At 35.0% G+C, this 19,854-nt stretch overlaps 1 protein-coding gene across 1 annotated transcript in view; it reads right to left on the reverse strand.

Annotated features, from left to right (window-relative positions):
* Positions 1-19,854, reverse strand: part of IL1RAPL1 (interleukin 1 receptor accessory protein like 1) — a gene marked incomplete at its 3' end in the record, with an annotated part of 664,549 nt that overhangs the window by 273,028 nt on the left and 371,667 nt on the right. The window contains exons 3-4 of the mRNA XM_082011048.1: positions 19,656-19,842; positions 17,688-17,841 (exon numbers count right to left, since the gene is read on the reverse strand). Coding sequence (XP_081867174.1) covers positions 17,688-17,841; positions 19,656-19,842 — 341 coding nt within the window. The remainder of the gene's footprint in view (positions 1-17,687; positions 17,842-19,655; positions 19,843-19,854) is intronic.

Here is a 19,854-nt window from a genome sequence, read left to right on the forward strand (position 1 = left end):
GAGGGGCTGATGAAAATTTTCCATGAAGGATGGTGATCCAGGAATTAACTGTAGCCTGCACTAATAACCAGGCAATACCTATTCAATAAATACAGTTGCAACTAACTATCCTGTAGCTCTTCATATTTCATATCTTTCTTTTTCTATGCCTGTACTTCTGAAAATAAGAGCTGTATTATTTCAAAATATTTTATTTTTTGAACTAGTTGGTTTAACTGTAAGAAAATAAAAAAAGATCTTTACATAAATCATTCAGGGTCAATGCTACATTACTTTGATGTCCACATGCTCTTTGGAACATAATAAAGTTATGAACCCAGCTGGACTTAACGGAATCTGAAGTCAATATCTGGAGACTTTTTTTTCCCCTCAAAATCTGATCAGAAGAATTTGTGGCTGGCATGACAAGTAGTCCTAGCATTGTCTCATCCAACCTGTCTTCATAAAAGACTGCAGGTGACTAGAAAAATCTAGATTCACTAGAAATGAGCGGCTCTTACCTGCCACCAGCACTCCTTGAGGTTTACCTGTTGCATCAACGGCATAAGGTTTGACAGTCATAGGCAGCTGTGTATTGTGCAGTTTTCACTGTCAGTTTGACATGTTGCCTAGTCTAGAAGCACTGGCATCTTTAGACAGAGAAACAATTACCAAGTGGGTGTTGCTGGAAAGCATTTTGCGCAGCTCACCTCTGGGGAGCGGGGCTGTGAGAAGCCTGATCCAGCAGGGAGAGAGACTGGGAGCAGCATGGGAACATTTCAACCAACCTTTCTGGAAAATTTCAATATCTCTCTCAGCTCTGACAGCAAAATTCAGTGTTTCATTTTGCAGTAGCATTGAAAAGATAGGAGCAGTAGAAGTGCAATGCAGCCATGAACTTAAAGGCAACAGCTTTAAATTTGGGCAGAATGCTGACAGCAGAGTACAAATGTTCTGCCTTCCCTTTACACTCTGGGAAAGGCAGGACAGGCTATCACAACAGTTATCCTGTTAGTTGGACGGGTTTTTTTTTCTTTGTGTGTTTTGAAGTAATACTGCCTTTCTGAATGCTAATATTGATTTTTACCCTATAAATTGCTATTTGAAAACAATTATCTAAAAATTGGGTAAAAGGGTTAACAATTTATGCAGTTTAATACCATTAAAAAAGGTACATACCCACACTGGTGTCATAATAACTGTCTCCATCTTAATTTTAAACCTGCAAAAAAATTTGTGAAGCAACACCTTACAGAGCCTCCAGAGAATGTCAAGTGAATATAGGATCCTGATTACAGCAATGTTGAGTTTTAAATGCAAATAGCAAAGACTGATCATCTCTTCAGGCCACTGTCAATAGCTGGTGCACAAACTGATACCTTCTGTAAGCTGCTGAACTATGTGGCTGTGAAATACAACTGGGCTGAAGAGATCTTGTTGTGACATCAGGGGATACCACAACTATTTTCTTACTTTCTGTGTGAAAAAAAGAGTTTGAACCCAGGCAACACTTCAATAAACATCCTGACTTGATATCCAAGAGTTATTTTCCATTTCTGTAACAGCTGCAGGGAAACTATGGAAAAAAGTTTAGAAACAGGACACAGCCCATTTAATTTTAAATTATTTGTCCTGAGTAGTGAATGACCATGATATCATGAATCAAATTCTTCTATTTATCTACAAACCAGAGCAGAAGAGAAAGTTTCTCCACCCCTCCTTGGCTGATGGATTTTTTGGGATGCCACCTAAGAGTGAGGCTGGCAGCGCAGCCTCCAAAACCATTCAAGTTTCACTTTGTCTGCTGAGATTACCAATGAGGATGCCAATTATTGTTGACTGTAACGGCATTTTCTGTGAGGTAGACATTTTTCAGACAGGAATCACAATGACAGAAGCCTGTTAATTTATAAACAGAAATTTAGTGTCTTTTTCTCCCACTTCTTATGAATCTGTTATAGTTGACTGAGAGATTAAGAGAGATTTTGAGTTTGGAGTCTTTGAATTCATCAGCACTGAAACGAAAGACTTTTTTTTAAAAGATCTTCCAACCTGGAACTGTCTAGACACATCCAGAAATCTCCTGCTTATTACTGCTCTTGTAATGCAGTATTACAGCAGCTGTTTAGAAAACATGATTTATTTGTTTTGTTGGTAACAAAACCTTGTTTTTCAAGAATGACTGCCAGACAGGGGTGACACTTTACGAAGTTTAGCAGTGTCACAGAAGTCATCATTTGATTCAACCACTGTGCAAGTAACAGAATTATGTCACTCAGAAAAAAAACTTTGTGAACAGTGTGATCTTTCAAGCAACATATCCTAATAATTAATCACCAGTGGTATTACTAAGATTTTTTGAGCTTCATTTGCTGTAATAGCTGCCTTCTCTAACATATGACCTCCTCCCAGATTTCCTCACTTCCACATGGTTTAAGTTCTCAATTATAATTTTTTTCATTTACTTTTGCATTCGTATTTTATTGACCATTAAGACTCGACTCATGATTCTGAAAAAAAAAATCTAAATAATTTTAGCTAATTTTTCCTGCTCTGTTAGCCAGAAGTAAATCTGCTAGAAAGAAAACAAGACATTAGCAAGCAATGTTTAAAAGCCTGATTTATAATGTAAACATTCACTTTCTTACAGATGACATATGAAAAAAATTTGAAGAATTCTATGTAGTCGTTTAGTTGTCGAGCTGCTTCAGACTCACATTTACAACTTTTGCAGCTTGCGTTCTAATCTTTATAACAATGCCTGAGTGGAGCACCAGACACATGGAATCAAGTTCCAAAATCCAGTCAAGGTTATTTTAAAGCAATGTGACATGTGGATGCCAAAATACCACCTTACTTTTACCAGACAAAATTCAAAATATTTCTCATTTTACCTAGCTAAAATGTTGTGCTTTTTTTCAGTGCAGCAGGGGGAGGATGGAGGAGGGCTTACAGGCTGTGACAGGTTATTTTTATAATAAAGCCACATTAAACATTAATTTAATCTTTTAAAACCTATTCTGATACTCCTTATACATTTACATTTCAATATTATTTAACATTTGTGCATAAGATGCACAGGTATTTCTCAGATGTCTATATAGGTAGCAAACATAGCCTTAGGGAGGGAGAAAAATTGGTTCATATATTTTATAGTGCTGTTTGTTTTGCTATAATGCCATTTATAGATTAAAAGCAACTAAGCAAGTAAAGAAAAATAATGCAGTACATTACATAGTAATAGTTTCAAAGCCAATTTGGAGCCTCTTGTTATGTTGCCTCGAATGAGGACAACGATTATAAAGCTTTTTTTAAAAAGGAATAAGCTGCAAATGCAGTTGAAATATTTTATGATGACAGGTAAAGGCAAAGCTGACAGGTAAAGGCAAAACTCTTCAATGGATTTCATATGAATTCTAAAATGATTGTGAAAACTACCCTTTCAGGGCAAAAAATCATTATTTATTAAATACGTAAATGATGCCTAGCTCTGCTTTTAGGTGATGTTTTCATTGGATCAATCTATAAAAACCTTGGGCAGTAGCATCATTTCAGTGAGATTCAGGTAGGGTACATTCTTCACCAGCTGAATGCAGAAACACATAATGTAAAAAAATTACCGAAATATCCATCACCTTTGAACTCTTCCCAGAATCTAACTACTCCTAATTTCAGCTGAGCAAATCTTGTAAATTACCTGTTATAGAGCCTGTTTGGTACATAAACAATACATTAAAAGTCTTACACAACCTTTTTTTTTAAACAGAAATTAGAATCAAAATTCAGTGTGATATCTCTGATAATCGTAACAGTGTCTCAATATAAAACCTTAAAAACCAAAATCCTTTTAATAGTTTAAAGAATTCCAAATAGTCTTCACTGTAGCTGTAGCAGTATTTTACCCCTCCCAAGTATTCATATCTTTAATTACTTTTCACAGTGGTTTGCTCTCTTGTTTTTCTCTCGCTCTGCTATTTCTTTTATAAATCAGTTATACAGAGTAAAAACAAATTTAAGCATATTAATTCCACATATATTATTTTCTTTAATCAAATGTTGACAACTATTTTACTTCTGAAGAGCTCCATTGTACCATGGACCGCTGAAATCTACAATGGGTTTTAGAAGCTGTGATTACAGCAGCAATTCACAATGGCAGATATAATTGTATTCAGTTAAATACATTCCTACCTTCTCCTCTCCTCTCCTCTCCTCTCCTCTCCTCTCCTCTCCTCTCCTCTCCTCTCCTCTCCTCTTCAATGTTAATTAAAGGTACAACAGGTAAAACTAATTTTAAAACAGTCATATGACTATGCTTTATATTTGAATAAGTAAAAAATCAAATGTCTCTTAGCTGTAGATATATGCACCTTTCAGCCTCTTTCAGATCTTTTAACATAACAGCCCACTACTGCAGTGCAAATGATTTTTTTTTTCCAAAATCCTATACAAGCAGGAAAATGTAAATAATGTCAACGCAAACCCACTTCAGTATTTTGATTCTATGAAAAACCTATTCCAGCTCTGACCTATCTTCTCTTTTAATGTCTGAAATTGCAGAAAATGACTGTTTTCTATCCTAACATGCCACTAATGCTGAAAAGACTCTAACAAAATAGATACCCCTTTGCTATGCATGGTGAAGGACCAATTCATATCCTGAAAATTTTGCAGTATTTCAGTTAATTTAACTAGATGTTATCAACCGTCATAAACAAACAAGAATTAAGACCCCCTACAATTCAGTTCTTGAGCCAGAATTGCATTTCATACTCTACTCATTTCATTTACTTTTCCATAGTGTACATGAGTAGGAATTATAAGGACCTTCTACACATGTAGCTATTCATTCTGCAACAATTTACTTATTAAAAAAAGTCTCTTTCTGCTCACAAAATCCCTTTAAAATCCCAAGAGTACATTCATCATTTTTCTATTGACACAGTATAGTATTTTTAATCAAGTTAATGCAAGTTTTCTTTCCTTAGATACTATGAAGTACTCAGTTTAATATGGGAACTAGGTAATTTGGCATGTTTTTTTGGAAGAGTTACTTTGCCATGCATTCAAAAATTGAAAGAAAATTTTTAAGTCATGGACATCTTTTAATTTGGCCTCTAAGGCCTAAAAGCATCATTTATATTTTTGGGTTTGTTTTATATTTGCTGAATTAAATAACATTTTTCAGAATTGTTGTTTTAAAAAGGTCAGAGAACAACAAGCAACACTGGAAACTAAAAGAAATTACCATGTTTCTGCTGGAATTTTTAAGTAATAACAGGACCTTGAACTTGTATTTAGAGATAATATTTTCTTAAAACTTGCATAAACGACAGAATAAAATAAGATATTTTCAGTGCTTTATGCTTTCTGTTCAGTCCATAACAGGCATATGTACCTATATATCTTTCTGAGTGGAGTTCGTAAATCCTTGTTCCCTCAGCTTTATGTGCATAACAAATCTACTACGTGAGATCATGAGGATGTTCGTGAACCACCCAGACAAGAAGACACCTAGAGCAAAACAGTACAAGATTTAGCTTTTGAAAATATGAGATGTAATCTGACATCTACCATTTGTAGTATATTAGAATAAGGCATTGCAGAGCACATGCCAAAGTATTTTGAAATGTGCGTGGCTTTTCAGAAGCCAGAATAGCTCTTTCAAATATTTTTCTCCTTCAATATTTTGATCCTGTCTTTGTCAGAACAGTAGCTGCATAGGACTATTTCCTATTAAGCGTACAGCTTTCTATTTGTGCATGGGAGTGGGGAAAAATAAATGTTTTTCCTGCTATTATCACATAATTTCCAGTAAATGTGACATTATCCACACTTTGCAGAGTTCTTTTCTTCCTTAATCTCTGTCCCTGCCCTCCCATTCATTCTAAAACACTCTCATTCCTCAAATGCAACCAAAAAGTCTAGATATTGCTAGCTGTGCAAAAATGACATCTAGCTTTATTTTTGTTTTTTCCTGAAGGTGTCGGGGTAGCTCCTCAGAAAACTGAATTTGCTCCAAAAAATCTAGATTTTTTTTTTTTTAAAGCATATGCAACCCACACAAAAGAATGAGCCTATTTCTATTTAAATGAGCTTATCACAATGCATTTTTTGCCCTTTGCCAAGTTATTCATGAGTGACTTTTTGAATTCTGAATGTTAGCTCAAAAATTCCAAAAAAATAATGGAATTGTTCTGAAAGAACAAAACACCTGAAAAATCAAAACCGGATTTCAACAATGCTCTGCCACTCCACGGAGGGGGGACTGCTCAGCCAGAGGCTGACTCTCCGTTTCTTGAATGGGCCCTAGAGACGGAGAGGTCCCTGCAGCCGCCGTCCGCAGTGGGTTGGTTTTGCGCTGCCTTCCTACCAAGCCGTGGCTTGTCCGCTGTTGCCGTGGGGAGTTTCGCGCAGGGGAGGACGCGCAGACGGGGGGTTTGCAGGAGGCAGGAGCAGCGGTGACAGTGTTTGTCTGAGGCGGGGTGGCCCCTTCAGAGGTCCCCACTGCTGCTGCGGCGGCGTGTCGGGGAAGCGGAGCCAAGACCCGAAGCGCGTTGCTGATCTGTGCTTTTAAAAGGCAGGCTCGGCAGAGCGGGAGAGGCCTGGTTTTGGTCACTAAAATCACAGACCGTGTGAGATTCAGGGGGATGGTATGTTAGGACAGGTCCGGCATGGGATGCTATAGGGCAGCTGGCGCTCGGGCTCTAGCGCCAGGCACAAAGCTGCGGAGGAAGCAGGAGGTGTTCACAGCGAGTAACGCTTGCCTCCCATGCTGTGTGTGGAGGAGACAAGGTTTCCTGGCAGAGCTGTATGACAAGATAAAAATCACATCTCTCCTCAGGTTCTTTACCCACCTGGGCATTCATGCCATCTGATATCAACATTAAAAATGCCTTGCCAGAAGGCACAGGTAAGAAATGAACAGACGTAGCAGTTTAGAATAAATTTGCCATCTCTATACTAAAACATCATAACCCACCAACTTACTAATGAAACATTTATTCTGTTTACTGCAGCTCCCAAACAAAAACCTTTGTTTTCAGAGGACTCAATTTTCATTACGTTTAGTTTGAGTTGTATTCAGAACAGTAAAATATAAAAGGAAAGCTTTCGGTTGTCTTGTAACCACAATCATCACTTTCAAAGAATGCACAGAATGAAAAAGGGTACACTCTGTGAAGTACAGTTTATTCCAGCTGCCAAAATGAATCAAAACAGTAATATTTTTATAAAAAACCCTATACTTATTTTGCACAATGTAGCTCGCTTAAAGAAATGCATGCTGTGATTCCATCCTAAGAAAACCTAAATACCATGAAAAAAAATAGTAATGTTGTTGTAGACATGATGGCTTAAACAAAACAACGTAGAAGCAATATATTTTATTAGACCAGCTGGTATATTAAGCCCCTAAGATCTGAAAACAGACTGGTACACCCAAAAGCTTGTTTATTTTTTTCAACTATACATCTCAGTCTAAAAAACAAATAACATTTCTATTACAGATTTGTTCTTGTCTGCCTCAAAAAGCTGTCATTAATTTTTGGACTTGTTTTATAACAATATTATAATGTGATATGTAGAGCCAGCTTACCATTTCCAAAGATTATAAACGTAACAACTGTGAAACCTTAAAGTAGGATTCATATAATTTAGATGCCTATATTACAAATCCACATTTGAGTTTGCCATCTAAAGCTCCTTTGATAGTTGAGAGATGGAAGTGGGACTTCGTATAACATAACTGATGTTTCATGCATTGGCATTAAGAGGAGACAAGTCATGCCATGGAATTATTGTAAAGAGCAAATAGTCCACATGCAGATGGCTGTAAGTATTAAAGTTAAGTGAGAGGAATCTTACCCCTAGAGAAATCACATAACAGAACATATACTCACCATAAATAAACCTCCCACAACTTGAATACAATTATGCTGGGGGGCTATTGACCCCTTAAAGGGCTTATTAAGGACTGGGAATGTTTCTCAGTGACTGGAGAAATAACATCATTTTGTTTAACATGGGAAAGGTGCAGTAAGGAGAGACAGAATGATTTATAAAGGGAGAAAACTCACAGGCACCTTTCTAGTCTAGCTCCTCCTTCTCCACTTTGTTTAAAGAATATGAAGGAAGTCCACTCATTTATATCACTCCTCTGTCTTGATTCTATGAAGTTAGATCTCATATTTTAAAATTAATGCTGTTCTGGATGTGAATGTAATACTCCAAAGTGAAAAGAAAAACTGTATTAAAGAAATGAAAAATGTCATTGCTGGTTCCAATTTCTTTCTCATATTCAAACAATTATGAGTTATCAACTTCCCACAGGAAAAATAACTTGGGGAAATTGTTTTCCTATGTTAAGCTCTCACACAGATAAGTAAAACATCAGAAGTTAAATTATGATATAATTTTGATTTATTCATTCCTTTTCACATAGTTTTCATTTTTAAACTTTTCAGATAAAGTACCATAGAATAGAAAATTTGTTCTCTTGACTGCTTTATTTTAGCCCTGTACTTTTTCCAGAAAGCCAATAGGTGTTTTAGCCGTACTGATTCCAGTAAGAACAGGATCAAACTATTCACCAAGTGAGTAAATTGCGAACTATAGTTTCATCCAGATTCAAAATTAAATCCTATATTTTAGATCCATGTAGAAATAGATGGGCAGGTTTTCCCCTTTTGTTATGGTAAAAAAGATTTCATCTACTGTTCATTCTGGATGGTCACTATGCAGCTATCATGCCTTTTTTCTGTTACTAAAACATGATGAAGATATTTTAAAATTTCTTTTTAAAAAGTAATTGTTTGATTAATTGAAAGAAATTGTATAAAAGAATAACCAATAAAACCTCAAGATGATTTGTAGGGTTGAGGTTTTTTTAAAATCTCATTTCACTTTTTAAAATTAATCTGAGTTCTGATTTTCCTTAACAAAAAAGTCAAAAGATGAAATATTGGCTCTGTTAAGTCAATGGGAAAACTGCCACTGATCTCAAAGAAATGACCATTTTGCTCTTGATTCATGCTTGTAAAAGAATTCCAAGTAAAACTGGTTTCTTAAATTTGATACACACTGTTCTTCCATTTTTTATATACTATGATATTTTAGATGGCTAATTAATACTGTGAGGCACTAACATGAAAAAAAGCCTGATTACTTCTTTTTTTGGGGGTGGTGAAAGGCAGAGGACAGCATTTCTGAGGTCATCTCAAGACATGAATACTCTTTAAGATAAGTGTAGTTTTGATATAGTGGAATACATCTCAGGTTTCTACATGATTTTGAGGTTACTATGCTCTTAACACTGTATCCAAACAAGTAATTCTGCAGTAAAAATGAGAGGTCTTTCTTCTTCTTTAAGCAAAGTTTTCCTGCCTGTAATAACAATTGCAATGATTTCAGATACATGTATTATCTGGAATTTCTCACTGAACATATGTATTACCAATATTGTTTCACATAGTAGCTCTGATTTAAGCATTTGACTAAACCAATTGGAAGATATTGAAAACAATGGAAAATTGCCCTCCATTTTAAAGCTAAATATTTGGTTAGTATAATTGTGTATAGACTGTTTTTAAGGATGGACGCAACACAAGATCCATATGCTATCATACTTGTACATTTTATACTCTAGTTTATCAAAATACTATCCTTGAAGACTCTACTGTACACACAAATTATCCAAAGATTTCAAAGAAAACCTAGGGAAATAATAAATGCTCAGTTAGGACAATATTGTTGGATTTAACATACACTAGGGGAACGTAAAAGTAAAATGAAGTCTTCTGATTCCATAGCAATAATGCAAAACATTAACATTGAATGTCATTTAACTACATTTTAAAAGGTTGCTTAACAAGCATCTTGGGTGCCTTAAGAACAGATTTATTTAATTTTTGTAACATCTTATTGAACTAAGGGTTTATAAGTCTTTTATGTCTTTAGTAGTCACCAACACTTACAGTTTTGTGATAAATATTTTTGTCTACAGTTTCTTTCTCTCTGTAGGATGGAGCTTAACAACTTCACCACACTAATTTGAAACAATGGGAAGCAGCACCATGGTAACAGCATCTACTCAAAATGTTTATATATCAATACTCAGATATGACTCATGAAGAAAGGGAAACTGACTCATGCAAACAAACTTCCATCACACCAAGAAATGGCATTTCCCTAAATTTTTCTCAATTTTTTACATTAATTTTTAACCTTACACACAAAGCAACAATTGAAAAAAAAAATCTGCAGCAAAAAAAAAGTCTAATACAAGTTTGAAAAGTCATCATGTTCCTAATAACAAGACTATGGATAGAAATAAGCAAAAATGTCATAATTTTAATAACAGTATGCAGCAACACACTGCACTTGTTACATAACATCTAATGTAAGTGGAATTCTTCATTTTTGTCAGGGAATAAGATTTTTTGTGCTCATAATGACATGTTAAAACATCTCCTTAACTTTCACTGACACCATATTGTCAACAGGGAATACAGAACTCCAACAGAAGTCATGACTGCACCATCAATTACATTGTTTTATAACATCTGCCCAAGTAATCATCACAAGTCGTACATATTTTTTCCATTTGTTAATATTGTGTGAGATATGCAGCGGCATCAACAGACATGACACACGGAAAAAAAGGATGATTAAAATAAGTTCGTAAATACTGAAACTTACTTTAACATACTAAACACAAATCTTTCTAATATGTCTTATGATTTTATAACTGATGTTATATTTTTACATTATCCACACAAAAAGCTACAAGAAACTGATCGCTTCTCTTCTGAAGATACACTGTCAGGTAGAGAGGAAGACGTAGGTTATAGCAAGGAAAGTGAATGTCCTGGTTTCAGCCAGGATAGAGCTGGGTTTCTTCACAGAAGCTGGTGTGAGGCTGTGTTTTGGATGTGGGATGAGAAAATGTGGATAACGTGCTGATGTTTTGGGTTGTTGCTGAGCAGTCAAGGACAGTCCAGCTTCTCGTGCCGGGCTGCCAGCAAGCAGGCTGGGGGTGCACGGGGAGCTGGGAGGGGACACAGCCGGGACAGCTGACCCAGGCTGGCCAGAGGGATATCCCACACCATACAACGTCATGCCCAGTACATAAACTGGAGTTGGCCGGGGGGCGGAAATCGCTGCTCGGGGACGGGCTGTTGATCACCGGGTGGTGAGCAATTGCTCTACTGGGCATCACTTGTTCTTGTACATTTCTTTGTCGGTATTTTTGTTGTTGTTATCATTGTTGTTCCCTTCTCTCTTGCTGTCCTATTAAACTGTTTTTATCTCAATCCACAAGTTTTTTCCCAATTCTCTCCCCCGTCCCACTGGGGGAGGGGGAGTGAGTGAGCAGCTGCGTGGTGCTTAGTTTCTTGTTGGGACTACACCACGACAGTGCAAATTATGGTGTACGTGTATAAAAAGCATTAGCAAAATAAGAAAAGTCAGCGACAGTGGCCATGTCCTCGAGGAATTTTTGATAAATTACAGAAAAAGATAACAACTAAAAATAAGAGAATGTTATCGAAGGTATGTTATATGTCAATTAGGACTTTGTCCAGAATTAGAAGCATGTAGAAGCATGTAAATGTATCACCCAAAAGGAACAAGTTACTGCTCAGATCTAATTTTAGGCCGAGGAAACCCTACTCCTTCTACGGCCCATAGAGACTATCTTATAAGACAAGTTGTGACTACCCAAATCTGTCTACTTTTCTGAATTACTATCTAGAGGATCTTCTCTCTCTCCATTGACCACGGTTGGGAATAAGATCCCGTTATTAAAATTGGCCTTTGTGAACACCCCAATTTGGCATATGAACATAAATATGAACCTTTATAGAGAATGTTTTAATCAAATCACTGCATAACATTCTGATTATTATTACTCAAATGTACATAGAAGATTCATTTAGACCCTTGCTTTCAGCCATACAAAAAATGATTGCACTATAAAAGAAGATCACTCATTTCTAATTTAAAAATCATCCAACCCATTCTTCAGACCTGAATTTGTTAAACCTACAGGATTTTATGTATTATAAAAATGTTAGGTAGGTATTTTGAACATGCTGCTTTCAAAATGAGTCTATTGTTTGCTTTATATTTTATTAGTCTTTGCACAGAATAATGGTAAACAGAATTCATATCTGAATGTGTTCTGGAGTTGAATTAAATTTATGACGAACAAATGGAATGAACATCAGATCTGGTAATTATTAGGATCAGCTAAAGCAAGTAGGGGCTGGGTGCATTCAGAATTGTTCATCCCTGTCATTAACTGAAGAAACCAAGCAGAGTCTATTCTTAAGCTTTAAATGTCTGGAAAAAAAAAATCTTAGTTCTTTAACACTTTTCTCACTTAGCACCTGCTAAAAATAAAGAGGTACAAGCTTACTGCAGCACCTTTCTGCATTCCAATGTATTGAGGAAAAATAAGAGCAGCAGAACTAGAAAGAATTAATGTCCACATTTTGGGGAAAAAAAGGTGCACATTTAGTCTTACACAGTTAGAATACATACCACCTAAGGCAGGCTAAAACCTTCGAAGTCTCCACCATCACCACCCCAAACATAGTGACTGGCTGTGTATATAAGATCCAAATGTAGTGAGATGTGAGGCTGGGTATGTAATTTAATTATAATTATTTCTTCATATTATTTTCACAGTGGACTTTCAAGCACTAAAAATACATATGTACATATAGTCATTTAAGATTTTCTACTGTGCTAATGAAGACTAATTCTGCCAGAAAGCAGAAGAGACAAAACTTATTCAACAAGTCCCAACCTTTAAGCAACACTAACAGACTCAACTACTGTACAACTGTGAAACAGACAAATTACACTCCTTTTTTTTTGCTTAATAAACCTAAGGATGAAAAAAAAAAGTTATGGGTAACACTCAGAAAATAGTAAGCTGTCACTTTCAAGATTATTGCAGAAACATTTTAAACCAAGCAGATTAAATTTAAATATAAAAGGACTTTTATTATTTTACATTAAATTTAGTATTGCTAAAGCTTAATTGTGAAGGTGCTCAAATCTCTAAATCTAAAACTGTGCTTATTCCAGCAGGGTTGTTTTCAAGGGTACTTTAAGGGGACTAATCAATGAATAAAGACAATAAAGGGTATCTGTTGAAAGGTTTCTGGAGTGAGAACATACTGATCAGGTCTGATTCCATCTATGACGTATAAAGGCTCATGGAGAACTATCTGATACTGCCATGGGGACATATATACTCTCTCACAGACCCAAGCTGGACTTCTTTTGACTTGAATGAAATTCTGCGAAAGTGGAAAGAGTTTGTGATTACAAATGCCTTGGTAGTATAAGTAACAAAAAGAATATTATTAAACCTAACATTTGATTAAAATAAATTACTGCTGGAAAATATTTTGTCCCATGTTGTGAACTATGACCTAATTAACATTATGCTGTTAAAATATGATTCTTTCCCAAGTCTGAACATACACTTCATTAAGCATGTCACAGAGAACAGGTATGCCTTAATTAAAATTTCACATATGAAAGAAAAAGTTGCTAATCTGACCAGTCTGAAGGTATAAATGTCTACAAAAGTTTTTGTACATTGCAGGACTTTTTAGAACATATAATTACATAACAGGAAACCAAGAACCACCAATTACACAGTTTATGTGAATATTTTCATGAGTCACAAGCTAGAATAATCAGTACAGAGTTTGCATTTTGCAAAGCAGATAATTTCTAAGTCAGACCTCGGAACAATAAGGAAATTGATTCAAATCACTTAGATGATAATAAATTTTCATTGTATGATACCAAACTTCCAAAGAGCATTAAAATCAAAGCAAAAAGAATTGTCTTAATAAAATCCTGAAAGATACATCCATATTGTAAGAAGAAATCATATTCTGGAACAAAAGTAAACTATACACTTATTCTTGTTAAGGAATAGGTACCTAACCTTTGAAGATTTTGTGTATTTTTTACAAACGCAATGTTGCTACCGTTAAAAAGACTTTTTTCATAAAACCAAAAATTTGAGCACTAAATATGGTTGTTACTTTAAAGCTGTACCTAAGGTGGCACTGAGTGATGATCATTTAAGCTAAGAAAGGGGAATTCGTTTTTTCATTCTTTAAAAGGAGGGAAAATTGTATTTTTCTTTGGCTTAGAGATTTTCGACTGCTATAGTTATACGAGATGCATACCACCTGTAAAGTGAGTTTGGCCTTTTTAAAAATGTGTGAATTTCCTTCTTTTCTTTTTTTTTTCCCCACTTTAATTCAAAGTCAGAATACAAGCCATTCCATATTCCACTATGAGGCGCTTAGGTATGTAAGATTTGAAACAGAGCTTATCACAACAAGCATACACAACATCAATATTGAAAATAATGTGCCTATGAAACTATATCCATAGTTCAACAGTCTGTCATAGCAACAGTGGTTTCCCCATAGGAGCCAGCAAGGCTGCCAAAGTGGAAAAATAAAGGCGATCCTGAAGTGAATGATCTTCCACAGTTGTCCAGAGAGGAGAGGTGAGGAAGGCAGGCTGCTGCCATGTCCCATCAGTGTCACAGCCATCTCACCCTGCCTGCCTTAGGTAACCCAGGAGCTGCTACTTAATTTATGGTATTGCAGTTGCTTATACATACGACCCTGTTCTTCCAACAAACTCTTGTAAAGATGTTCTACCTTCTACTCTAATTCCTACGTGTAAAACAAGAAAAAAAGCTTTTTATGACTGTTTATAAAGTCAAGAATACTGTTTCTATCCTTTCTGATATTGTCTGAAGACATTCTGTCCTTTCTTCTCCAATAAGATTTATGTTCTTGTTCTTTTTTTATGAAGAAAGCAACTCACTCCTGTCTTAAAAATCACCAGAAACTTCAGGTTACTCTGAATGTCAGTGTACTTTCAAAATGCTTACAGGAATACATTCCTCATGTGTAGTTATGTGCGCATGTCACCTCAGTATTAGGTCAGCCATTAGATCTATGGTGCCTATAACACTAGAAGTGGAGATTCAAACTTGTGTGTCTTTGAAACAAAGAACAGATATATTATTTGCATAAATTAGCACAAGAAGTCTGTGAGAGAATGGTTTAGCATCTCTCCTACCCCACAAATTCGGCAAAGGATCATTCTCAGGTCATCCTAATAGCTTTTTCTTTTGATTTCATTTTTAGAACCCCTAAATTATCATTTGCAAAAAAGACTGTTTACAATAAAGAACTTTAAGACGTTTGTACAAATGACTACCTGGGCCCAAACTTAGTTTTCAATCTGAAGAAATGTTTTCAGGAAAAATTTTTCAGAGGTAGGCTAGCAGCTGAAATAATGCTACTTTCCAAAATTATAATTTCTATTTTGTTCATTCCAATCTGAGTTATGGAGAGCAAAAGGAAGAAGAAAATTTTAGGTAACTGGAGGGTATCCCTATGACTGCTTAACTCTACTCTCTGGATATTCTGCCCACGGAACACATTACAACTACTCATATGTTCTGGAAAGTCTGAGACAGAGTGGTAATTCTTACTCATATTTTTGAAATTTTTAAATTCTAACTAAATAATATGTTTGGCAGAGACATTTCAACTGTCTTAGGAATACTTTTTTCATTCCTTGTGGAGCTGAGATTTATTGATGGAATTTGTTCTTAGGAATGGTTCACACAAATTACTAATTTGGAGGTTGTCCTTACATCTGCCAGGGTTTGCAGAGGTGGAAACTGAATAATTTGTTTCATATGCATTCATTCATTTTTAGCACATCAAAATCAGCCAAGTCTTTCTGTCTCTGTCTAGTTAAACATTAAATACGGAACTCCTGCCTACACTACAAAGAGATGAATTACATTTTTTAAACTATTACTACAAATAGTAACATGCATCTGGTTCCAATGTTTTTTCCTTTCTCTTTTCTGTCAGTCTGAGTCTGTTTGAAATACTGCTGAGAGTGGAGCACCAGCCATAGGGACAGAAGGGATCACCTGAGGACTGAGGGAATATGTACTCTTCAAATCCATACATCATATATTGCAAAAGACAATCCACAACCCCCTTCTGCTATAAATCAAATTCTTGAAGACTCTGTCTTCATATGACAGTCAATCAAACTTTCTTCATATGCTTTCTTCATATGACAGTCAAACAAACAGAATGTATGGATGTTTACTGTGAGGTTAATCACTAGACAGTAATTGCCTGCCTGTACTGACCAAATAAATCAATTCCATACAAAATAACAATTATGAAGAGATCCTGGATATTGAGCTTAAATAAATATGATTGATTACTTGAATGCTCTCAGAACAACATAAACAATATGATTTCCAGACTAATCTATTGTCAGAAAAATTACAAACCATAATTCATTTTAATTTCTGATAATGTGGAGGCCAAATGGGATACATCAAAATAGAAAACAAACTTTTCACCACAAAAGGAAACTGTTACACTTCAACCTAATGCATAACATAAGTGCTGTTACTAATTGTTGGTGTGCAATATATTTATTTATTAGATACTAAAAAGGAACAAGACAAGGCCACAGAAATCCTTCTCTAAGATTTGTCTCTTTGTTTATTTGGTACTTTGAAGGTGCAAGAACTTACACATGCAAACATCTTTGTCAACTGTATGAATCTAGTTCACCTCCAGTTTGCGAGGAAAATCCTGTTTCTGCCTTCTTTTTGGGAAAATGCTGTGGAACCACACTGCATTACATAGGTCGTGATGTACTCCTGTCTTCCAATGTCATCCTATAATTCTGGAACCTAATTTTCTAACTGAGGTATGTGTTCAGCTATATTCTTTACATGTTTTTATAACAGAGGTTAGAGGTCTGGTGAGGAACTGAAAATTTAATGGACCATTCTTCATACTGTCCTGCCACTGTGGACGTTACTATTATGGTATATATTTTGTTTTCATCTATGATGGATTTTACATATTGATATGGTAGTTTTAAATGCAGATTATATTAAATGCATCTTCTTCAATTGCTGTTTGCTAAATTATAGAGTTTATTTATGTTACATAATTACTCTGTGGAGTTTGATATTTCAAAAATTTTTTGAAGCCAAGAATAAATGGATTAAAAAATAATTAGACTAATGGAAAATAGTTTAATTGGTAACTACAACACATGACAATTGAGATCAGGAAGTCCTTGAACTATAAATTACAGAAAGCGGGGAGAGAATACTAGAGGAAGAATGTTACCATGTTTCAGCCATGTGCTGTTCAAACACTACCCCTTACGTACCTATCACCCAGTTGCAATGGTCTCACTGGGCTATAGTTAGTGCTATTGGGTTGTAGCTACAGTTATTCTTATGTCCCAAGGCATTTAACCACATGAAGAAGTATGACAGACTTAATGATCTTATTCTCTGTCAGCGGTAGTGCTTGCTGAAGCTACCTGTTCCTTGTCTACATTTTCCATTCAAAAACAAGACCTACCCGCAAACTTTTGCAATAGACCAAAACTCAGACTTGTTCAAAATGTTGCACATATTGCTATGAAGTATTCAGGACAGCTTTGATGAATCAACCGTTCATATCTTGGCACACAGCAAAGTTTTGTGCAAAAGTGGTTTATGTAGGTATAATGACGCAAATACGCACAACTCAAATCAAAATATTCAATGTTTTTTTTTCTAAATATAAGAGACAACAAGATCTTGTAATTACCTGTAACTGTTAATTCCGTAGTTCTTCTGACAACAAAGAATCCGTATTTTAACTCACAAGTGTAATTTCCAATGTCATCCTCTCTAACTTCCCGAATGACAAGAGTGTCCTTTTTAAACACAATACTTGATCTCCATGTCTTTGACTTGCATTCCTGTTTAAAGATAATATAACACTTCAGTGACTATGTTCTTACACTTAGGTTGGATCACTGTTGACAATGTTTCTCTAAGGAAAGAAGACTAGGCAAGAGCTCAGGCTAGTTAGGAGCTTTAGATACACTAAATATCTAAAAATCCAGTCCAGTTAAGTGTTGATTAAAAATAAAAAAGACTATAGAATTTTATCAATTGACTTAATATTTGTCCTCTGACAAGAAAAAGAAGAGTTGATTCCTTTTCTGGTTTTCTTTTGACATTAGTTTGCTGAAGGGTTCTTATTTCATTTACTTATTTTCCATTACTCTTCTATTTGTGATCCATGACTGTTATCTTACCAGTAGCTACAGGTCACAGGGGATAATTTTCTTCTTTTTAAATTTTTTTTAAAGAAATTTATAATTTAAAAAACTAAAGAAACAGGAGAAGATGAGAATGAGGAGAAATGAAGTTGTTATATATCTCCTTCCAAAAACATTTTGGAATCAAAGTTCTCTGAACTCTTAACAAAAGGTGAGTTGTATATACAAAATGAGTTAATATTTCAATCTTTACTACCTAAACTTTATTTTTTATGCTAAAATAGAGAATATACATTTTTGTATCAATGATTCTTAGCTCCCTAAAATGATTAACTTTTTTTTCACCTAATTGACTTAGGTACTGTTTGAAATAGCTTTGAATATTTCTAGTGTTTCTAGGTTTTCTTTTTTTTTTTTTATTACAAACCAGTGTATTTATAGGCTATTAGAAAAAAGAATTGGTGCTTTTCATACAAAAAATGTCTTTTGATGGACTGTCACAAAATATCTTACTTGGTTATCTTAGCGTAATCATTGTTTCTATAGTAAGAGCTTTTTAAAAATTTTAAAGAGGTTGTTTGAGCTCTTTCACACAAATACTGTCAATGACTATTAAAAAGCCAAACTTCTGAGCTCTTGTTTAAGAAGTCAGTCATAGTTTTAAATTTGATAAAACTTCAGGTATATATTATATTACAAACACAAAATCCAAGACGATAAGCAAATAATTGGTTACATACCTCCCACCTTAGACATTCTGTCAGTTAAGTTGGCCAGAATCTTTCTAGGCCAGAAGTTTTTACTTACTAGATAACATAGTCTTGTGTACCATATTTAAATGCAACTATGTAATCAAGTAAATTATCAGACTTTTAAAAAATAATTAGAATGCATACCAGCACATAGTTAAACTAAGATTTCCTACATACACAGACATCAGTACACAATATTGAAATGAAGTTACTGATAAAACAATGAAATCACTGATATTTGCAAGTAAAAGCTAATATGCAAAGAACCAAGTTCTGGAAGTCTCTGCTGAATGTTATGCTTCAAAACTAAGCCATTCATTCAGATAACAGCATGCATAGCTATCCTATTTATATTTTTCCAAATAGACTTTATGCCTGAGTTTTTAGAAACACGCTCTTTAGCCTGGTATAGCACAAGCAGTTGCTATATAAGCAGCTGTCATGGTTTTACCTTAGCATATCAAACCAGCCCAGACTGGTAGCACTTTTATTTTTTAGCCCTCTTATTAGCAGAAAGCTGCCAATTCTTTGTGACATCCATAAATGGATGTTAAGAAAACAGCAGCTCTAAATTTTACTAAAGGAAGTATTTGAATCTCTTTCCCTCACTTAGTTAATTTTTTTTATTCTTGATTCTGTTGTCTGTCCTTAACAAATCTTAAAACAAACCAAGTTTCATATCATATTTAGATCATTAAAATCGTCAGAACATTGCATAATATCTTGTTAAGGGTTAAAATCTTTTGCATTCCTTACCTTATACCACAGAATTTCAGGCTCCCTAAATGGAAATAAAAAGTCCTCAATTTCAGGGCATGAGATTTCCTTGCTTTTGCTAAGTTCTGCTTTTTCAAAATATCTCATCTTTGAATTGAAGCAGAGTCCGGTGTCATTTTCACCCACCGTCAGCGAAATGGACACTTTCATACAGTAAGTTGAGTTTCTGCAATGCAAT

Source organism: Phaethon aethereus, assembly GCF_964289735.1.
Source record: "Phaethon aethereus genome assembly, chromosome: 1".
Lineage (NCBI taxonomy): Eukaryota > Metazoa > Chordata > Aves > Phaethontiformes > Phaethontidae > Phaethon > Phaethon aethereus.